Source organism: Gymnoscopelus microlampas (assembly GCF_963454915.1).
Source record: "Gymnoscopelus microlampas genome assembly, chromosome: 3".
Lineage (NCBI taxonomy): Eukaryota > Metazoa > Chordata > Actinopteri > Myctophiformes > Myctophidae > Gymnoscopelus > Gymnoscopelus microlampas.
The window spans coordinates 55,186,117-55,194,947 of record NC_139940.1 but is presented as its reverse complement, the minus strand read 5'-3'; the positions used below and the strand labels follow the sequence as shown (position 1 = coordinate 55,194,947).

Here is an 8,831-nt window from a genome sequence, read left to right as displayed (position 1 = left end):
GTTACATAAGTACATTTGCTCAAATACTGTACTTAAAACAAAGCAACACTGCCTCATCAAAGTTGGTATAGTGACTTTATATATTGTCAGATACTTGCATGTGTCATTATATTATCACCACTTTACCCTAATCCAGCTTAAGTGGAGTTAGGAGTTTTGTCCGAACAGAAATTCATCTCAAGTGGAGATAGGAGTTTTGTACAATCAGCTGACAATAGCTCCAATTCCTGCTGATGAACTCATTTCTTGTCACATTGCTCTCCTCATTAAACACTTCATAGATTTTAGAAATATAATTACTTGTTTTCATAACATTAGCGTCAGTGCTAAGTTTGATAAACAGGTACGCTGCATAGTTTTAACAGACTACGGGGGGAAACCCCTGCGTCGTCACCGTTTGTTTATCTGCTTCTCCTCCACACAGCACTGCGCTCACTGCGCAATGCTGTGTGTAATGGCTGCACCGAGAGGAGAGGGGGTGGAGTTGACGGAAAGTTTGAGAATACAATGGAGTTGGGAGGTTTTGTCAGAGGCGCTTTTTAATACTTTTCATTTTGGTTACATACTTTTTTTACACGGACGTAAAGGGGGCTTAATAGCATTTGCCAAAATCACCTAATCACTCTTGTTTTGAACGAACTGCCGGCTGGCTGATCGCTCAAAACCAGTCACAGGTGTGTGACTGACTGCCACCTGAGCATGGGTTCTGCAACTTTGTTGAGTTTGTATGCTCCAATCAGCAACACTGCCCCCATGGAAAGATGCCACGATTGTCCATTCAGGATAAGGCCTGTACAATAGGGCAAGTGGAAGCTGGTGTTCCGTTATGCAGAGTGGCAGCATTATTAGGTGTCAGCCCTGGCACCATTTACAAACTTAGGACCAAGTTCTTTGAGACTGGTGAAGTCAAAGGAGAACAACAACCCAAGAATACCTGTTCCTCACCCTTGATTCACTGAGGAACCATAGGTTTTCTTACAGAGATTTACAGGCAAGATTTGCACATTGGTACCAAAGACAGATGTCAAAGTCACACCTGTGACTGGCACACACCTGCCTGCAAATGGTACCAGGGCTGACACCAAATAATGCGTAATCTGTAAACGGAACACCAGCCTCACTTGCACTATTGCACGGGCCTTATCCTGAAGGGATCTTTCCATGGGGCAGTGTTGCTGCTTGGAGTATACACAAACTCAACAAAGTTGCAAGACCCATGTTCAGGTGCCAGTCACACACACCTGTGACTGGCACACACCTCTCAGCAGGTGTGTGCTCGCAGGTCGCTCAAAATAAGAGAGTTTACCATCAGAAGCATACTGGGTGATTTTGGCATTTTTTTTTGGGGGGGGGGGGGTCTACGCTACCCACGTGTTTACTTTCCGATCCTTACAAGCTGTACCTCGTTGTAAAGGTGACTAATCAACGGTAAAAAATATATAAAACACAACACCAATTGGAATTATTATAGGGGAGATATAATCAACCAAAGTTAAGTTTCCAAACTTTGTGGGCAGTTTATGTAAATTATTAGTAGAGCGTCTGTGCCTTTCATTGGTGTAATGTAGCTCCACCCCCTGTTCTGATTGGTTATCATTTGATATTATTATTCATTCTTGTAGGTCACCTCATTGGACTCTGTTGAGAATATGTGTCCTTTATTGGTATTGCCATAACTAGGCTTGTTCAATAATATTTCCATAATGACGTTTTTCTCAGTTAACAAAACATATAAAATAAATTGCGTTTGACAATCTTTTTGTCCAAGTTTCACTTTAAAGATAGGACAACAGATAAGGGACAACAGATAAGGGACAACTTTTGATATTGAGAGAAAGCACTGCAAAGCAGAACGCCCGCAACAATCCGGATTAAACAATATCATGAAACTGAGAAAACAGCCACTGCACAATGAATGTCCTTTTCACATTTTGTTTTATTTATTTTAGCCTCACCCAGACAGAGCAATGGACACAATTCAACCCAATAGGTCTTCCTCAGTGTTGTGTCAAGACAACAGGAAGTGAGGTTTATTTATTATAAAGTTAAAAACTAGTAACTAAATAAAAGGTACAGAGGCTAATAATAAAAGAAATCTCTATATTATTAATAGGTACCAGGAAAAGAAACTATGCGAAATACCATGCAATTGAAGTGATTCAACATTCAAATACACATTGTTGGATGATCACAGTGAGTCAACTCGTAAATATACATTCATGACAATCTATACATAAATATAAGCCACTTGAAAGGGCTTGCTGAGTGCCTGAAAGGTTAGCAAACTAACATGTGACACATGAGATTCAAAAATACATTTATGAAAAAAATGCACAAGGCCATAGATTTTTTTTTCAAAGTGAAAATGCTCATTTTTTAAGTGAAAGTGGTTACCTGTAAGCAGGTTTTATACCTATTGAACCAATGAAAAATATTGAGGAAAGCTTGTGACTAAATAACTTCATTTGTTACATGAGAAAGGGCTTTTCTCCTGTATGCCTTCTCATGTTTGTTTTTAATTCATCATTTTGACTACAGCCTTTGTCACAAATTGCTCAGGTAAAGGGTTTTTCCCCTGTATGAGTCCAAATGTGTCTTTTTAGATGACTCTGTTTAATAAAGCCTTTCCCACAAACTGCACAGGTAAAGGGCTTTTCTCCTGTATGAGTCTTCATATGCTGTTTAAGATAACACCGATGACTAAAGGCTTTGCTACACATTTCACAGGTAAAGGGCTTTTCCCCCGTATGAATCATCATGTGATTTTTTAGATTACTCGCGCTAACACAGCCGTGTCCACAGACTGTACAAGTAAATGGCCTTTCTCCTGTATGTGTCCTCGTATGAAGTTTCAAGGAACAATTTGTGGCAAAAGCTTTGCCACAAATGTCACACATATAGCGTTTTTCTCCTGTATGCATTAATATGTGCGTGTTTAAATGCTTCCTTGAACGAAAGTGTTTGTCACAAACTGTACAAGTTAAAGGATTTTCTCCTGTATGTGTCCTCGTATGACTTTTCAAGAAACCCGGACGAACAAAAGCTTTGCCACAAATGTCACATATATGGCATTTTTCTCCTCTATGCATGATCATGTGCTTTTTTAAACATTGCCTTAAACTAAAGTGTTTGTCACAAACTGTACAAGCAAAAGGCTTTTCCCCTGTATGGTGTCTTTTTAAGTCGTTTAAAGCTGATTGACCTCCCCCGGTTCCCTCCCACTCACTGCCTTCAGTGCCAGATTCAAAACAGTATGAAGAGAGGAGCTGGTCATCACTAGTTGGTTGTGATGCTCCACAGTCCTCTACATCAGTTTGTGTTTTCATTTGTTGAGTTGAGGTGCCGGCTACAGGCTCTGTCTCCCTGTTTTCATCATCACCTTCACCTTGTTAATCTTTAATCTGTGGAGGCTCTGGTTTCTCCTGGATCAGACTGGGGCTCTTCTGCTGTTCAGGTGAAACCTTCTCTTTATACCCAGGGAGCTGCGGGAAGTCTAAATAGACAAAAGTAATGAAATCCATTAAAAATAAATAACTTTAACACTTCCCATGCAATGTTTCCTGTTGTAGTAGTTGGAGGAACTTCCACTGTAAATACATGCTCAATTCAGTCTATCCTCATTTATCAAAGACATTAGTAATTCACTAATCTCTCAAGAACAGATTCAGAGCTGCGCTTGAATCTGTCGGGAACCCCATTGAGAACCTATGCACATTGGCTACAAGTGGGCGGGCCTTCAGATCAGGAAGCAGGCCACACTTTCCCCAATCAAATGTAGTGGGCAGGATTTATGTACATCTGTGCGCTCGCTTCCCACTGGAAACAAACCGAAACTCATTGAACAATAGCGTCCTCGAAGCCGACAAAACCACGGAAAGTTAGTAACATTTTAACTTGCTCTTTCATCATAGCAACAAGTGGGCTTATAACTAAAACGATCCATGTTCTTTGGGAGAAATGGTGTTAGTGTACCGTGGAGAAATATTGTACCTATTAAGCATTAAATAAAACAATATTCTGTTCATGAAATGGCCTAAAATTTTGTATTTGATTAAACACCCCGTTTCCAAGAATGAAGAACAATGAGATTCATGCACACATTATCATTCCAATACCCGAGACTTTCTTTTTCTCAAACAAAAACAAAATCCAAGATTCATTATAATTTTCTGCAGAGTGTTCCACCAGCGTGGGCTGCCGGCCAAATGGCTGTTCATTAGAGCAGTGGTTCTCAAACGTTTTTGTCTCAGGGCACCCCTGTAAGTAACATTTTCATCCACGACACCCCTTAAAACCTTACACTTATGTCATATTAGGGCACAGTATGTACACAATGTAAATCTTTCCCCCCTAAGATACAGAATGAGAGAATATCCGTTTCCATTAGGACAGATTGAAAATTACTTTAGACTTAATGTTTAACCACTCCAGCATCCCTATTCTGGCGGGAGCATTGACAAGAGATTTGGTGTAGATGGAAAAAAGAACGCACCAAATACAATGCAACTCAGGTCCGTATGGAGGGTTTAAGTGGTTAAACTGATGAATTCCAAATATTATCAAAGTATTTTGCGGCACCCCAGGAATTGTACCACGGCACCAACTTTGAGAAACCCTGCATTAGAGCCTCCATAGCAGGCTGCTTTTCTACTGCTTTCTGATCGCCCTGTTGATATAGCCCATAATAAGAAGCAGCTTCATTCCTTTCACATTGTGTATTATTGAACACCTTTCTTTTATCATGTCATTGCAGAATGTCACTCAAAAGGAAAGCAACACCAAGCTCAAGTCAGGAGTATGTCTTATTTATGTAAGAACACATATATTGGTCACTATATACAAAATGATTCAAAGGTTCCTATTACAAGTAAGACGCGCAAACGCGGGAAGCGAACGCAGCTTTTTCAAATTGCCATCCGGCCTGAAATATACACAAATGACATGGAATTCTTAGATATCCCAATAGATTAACTTGTGTAGATGCTTTTAGATGTGTTATTTTTGACTGTAGCTGCTATATTTCTCTCAGAGGAGTGTAATTAGTCACCCAGGGGCAGGCGGATTTCAGCCACACTGTAGGGTTAGGGTTAGGCCTTCGGCGCGCCTCCTTCCACTGCGTTCGCCAAAAAAAATTGTATTATTTCCCTTCGAATTTGATAATTTGACAGATATTTAACCAAAACCGTTTGCCATGTTTTTTTTTTGTATTATGAGGAAACATTTATAATCACACAACCAAGGACCTCCTCTGAGAAGGAGGTAGACACCCAACCTGGGAGGTCTTTTATAGAGCTAAAAGTGTACGTACAGTATTTGCCCTAGGTGTCCTATCTAGGTGTCCTATCTAAAGTAATAGTTTTTCATCTGGAGAAAGACACTCATGGAAGTAATGTTAACAATAAAGTAATAATAAAAACATCTGTGTGCACTCCGCTGGCTAGTTTTTTGACCCAGCGTGTGCATTTAATCGACTAAAAATTACCAAAAAAAGTCACAAATACCTTTTTTCACTGACTAAATAAAAACTAAGCTGTGATGACTAAGACTAAATATATATCACGGAGCACAACCGTGGATTTCTACTACATTACACTATACCACTACACTATGCTGTATATTATCTTTAACATTCTTATATTATACAATTACATACTGTATACACATTATTGTTGTACTATATTATATTATCATACACTATCTTACACTATTATATTTGCTACTATTGTTATTGTTACTACTTGTATCTCCTCTGTCTCTCCCTCTCTCTCTTCTTTCCTCCCGACACGTTCGAGGCAGAAGGCCCCCACCCTAGGGTCTGCCTGACGTTTCTTCCAGTTAAGGGGGAGTTGCCACTGTCGCAAAATTGCTTGCTCAGGGTGGGACTGTCTCTACATCATGTAAAGTGTCTTGAGACAACTTGTTGTGATTTGACACTTTAATAAAATGTTATTGAAAAATCATATATGCATTTTATCGATTTTGACATTTGCATATCAATGATAGTCTTTCTTTCTTTACCCCCCCCCCCCCCAATTTTCACTGGACATCCGCCCGTAAAGTCCGTATTTCTCAGAAGAACCTGTACAAATGCAAAGTATAAGGTGCTTACCAGGTAGCCATGGATGTTAACTCGGCATTCAGAATCTTTGTGCACTGTATTAGTGCATATTTTTCAATAGATATGTGTTTTAATCCCGTCATCCACGTCATTTTCCCCCCTTGTTTACATTGAGTGTAATACCGGCTTTCACCTGATGCGCCCCGCCACTACCACCCATTGAGGAATATAGGGAACTTCCGACAGAATCCGACACAGACGGGAATAAAACACATCAATTGAAAAATACGGGCTAATAAAGTACACACAGGTTCCGAATGTCGAGTTAACATCCGTGGCTACCGGGTCAGTCAGACTCCATAAAATACATACATGAAAGTCTTGATCCAAGGCTAGTCATTGTCCATCTCAGATTGTATTTTGTCATTCTGCACCAATTTAAGGATTCTCTAACTATTCTACTCTCAGACAGTACTGTATTTGTATTCTGCCAGTGCGCACCAGTCTATTTAAAATTAAATATTCAACAACAACAAAAAATAATAATAATATTTTTTGATATGTTTTCGCGAGGCTTTGGTCGCCTGGAAGCTTACACAGCAGCGTTTCTCTTGAGAACAAAGAGCCATCAGTCTAACTCAGTGGTTCTCAACCTTTTCAGGCTGACCCCCCAAAATAATCATATTTGAACTGGGGACACCCACAAAATTATCAGATTTGAACTGGAGACCCCCCACCCTGACAGGCTCTTGTCTGGCAGGGGGCAAACACAGCCAGAAATAATTCTGGCAGTGAATGAATTAAGCCCCCATTAATTATGGTTGTAGCTGGTCTCCATCTATATAGGTCTGTCTATCTATCGGTAAATTAGGTTGTTGATCTACCAATTTTATAATAATAATGAATGATAGTGAATGACGTTTTCCCACTTGGGTCCCGTGCATTGTGGTATTCCCGCAAGGAATACCACAATGCTCGCCCCAAAACACAGTCGCCCTGGGGCAAATCCGACGGTATTCACCTGGTATTCCTAAACATAACCTCAGTAAACTATGCCTAAACCTAACCTAAGTAACCTTATATATCACAACTGGTTTAGACTTTGTAATGTCGCGCCCAGAACACTCGCCCCGCAGGTGCGGAATACTCGAGCCCACAATCCATAACATAGGGTCCATGGTTGTGCACACAACAGCATTAATCTGAAATGTGTCTTACCCCTGATCAGAGGGACAGAGAGAATTGGGACCAAAATGGGACCATTCCACATGGAATGTTTTGTGCCAGGGACCTCTGCGGAATGCTGTCTGGCTGGTGTCGTTTACGAAACACGAGTCATCATTAACCACTTGAACACCCCATTCGATTTCATTCGCACATTGTAATATAAAATAGAAAAACAAAACATATCCAAAGAAAACAAGTTATTGTGCATTTGTGCTAGAAAAGGAAGAAGCCAGCAGGCTTATTTGAAACCCTTTCCTTAATGGAAGGGGTCATTAAATAGCATACATAAAAAATAATAATAAAGACAATACAAAATAATACCAGCTTACCAGCAGTGCAATAAAGAAATAACAACTGCGCAGAAGAAGAACAAGACAGAACAAAAGATTATTATAATTCCCCTCTGTGTAGGAATACATGGAACGGTTTGCGGGGGCGACGGGGTAAGTGTACTATTCTCATGTCTTACTGAATAAAGTACATCAATCAATCAATCAATCAATCAATCAATCAGTGGCTTGGGGAGACCATTCGGGGGTCGCCAGATTTTCCCCGGGCGACCGGTTTGGTATTCGTTCTTTCGCCGTGTTCAGCTGTAACTAGGACGACAGCAGACGCAGACGCAGTCGGAAGACGGTCTCCACTCTCCAGTACATCTGGTCTCATTACAAAGTAAACCGACACACGTCGCTCTATCGTTACAGAAAATCTCTAACGCTATATGGACCAGAAGAACTAGTTCAACATGTGTAAACAAACATTATGTGTTTGAAATGTAGCTTAACCAACCTGCTCTGTGGAGTTTGATGAATGGCTGTAAAATCACGTCCAGCAGTTTGTCGTGTTTCTCCAGCAGAGTTTCTAGTGTCTCTATCTCTCTCTGGAAGAGGTTGCACATGAACTCTGCCGCCACACTGAGGCGCTCCAACACAAACACTCTGACATTAAGCTTCACACTACAAACATCAGCACCATGCTGCTGTTTCTCCAAAACGCACAATATCTCCTCTCCCACCGAAGTCAGCTGTTTATTTATCGACAGCCGTAAAGACTCTGTTTTCACTCGTGGATGAGACATGTTTCACCACGCTCTTTCCTCTTTGTTGCTCAGCAGCACCGTGGAAAACGTAGCGACTACACTCGCTTACTTCCGGGTCAACAACGCTGTCCAAGCATGGGCAATAAAAGGATTCAGACACTGTTCCTTAATGCATTTCACCCCCTGGTGGAGGAGGTGTGTAACTGTCACGAGAGAGAGCGAGAGAGACAGACAGACAGACAGACAGACAGACAGACAGACAGACTACAGGAAAGGTGGACACTGGAGAAATCTGGGCACTAGGAGGAGTGGGCATGCACTGGTTGTCACTCACTCAGTAGTCCACTCCACTGTAGGCCAATCCTAACATAGCATGCAACTTTGTTGTTGTTGTTGTTGTTGTTGTTGTTGTTGTTGTTGTTGCTGGAAAGAAATATTTACAAAGGGTAATAAGAGATCCATTTTTGTGCTACCCACTGTTCTTCAAACCCCCAAACACAACACAAC

At 40.8% G+C, this 8,831-nt stretch overlaps 1 protein-coding gene across 1 annotated transcript; it reads right to left on the bottom strand.

The window, feature by feature from the left end:
* Window positions 1-1,924: 1,924 nt before the first annotated feature.
* Window positions 1,925-8,374, bottom strand: LOC311040809 (uncharacterized protein). Its single transcript, XM_084051164.1, has 2 exons — window positions 8,075-8,374; window positions 1,925-3,493 (listed from the first exon to the last, which is right to left on the bottom strand). The coding sequence occupies exons 1-2, from the start codon at window positions 8,361-8,363 to the stop codon at window positions 3,390-3,392; spliced, it is 393 nt and encodes a 130-aa protein (XP_083907290.1). The 5' UTR covers window positions 8,364-8,374; the 3' UTR covers window positions 1,925-3,389.
* Between the last annotated feature and the right edge of the window lie 457 nt (window positions 8,375-8,831).

Excerpts from the sequence above, each read along its gene's own strand:
- LOC311040809 (XM_084051164.1), bottom strand. The coding sequence starts at position 8,363 with ATGTCTCATCCACGAGTGAAAACAGAGTCTTTACGGCTGTCGATAAAT. Across the intron at positions 3,494-8,074 it reads CATCAAACTCCACAGAGCAG|ACTTCCCGCAGCTCCCTGGG; the intron begins GTTGGTTAAGCT and ends TTGTCTATTTAG.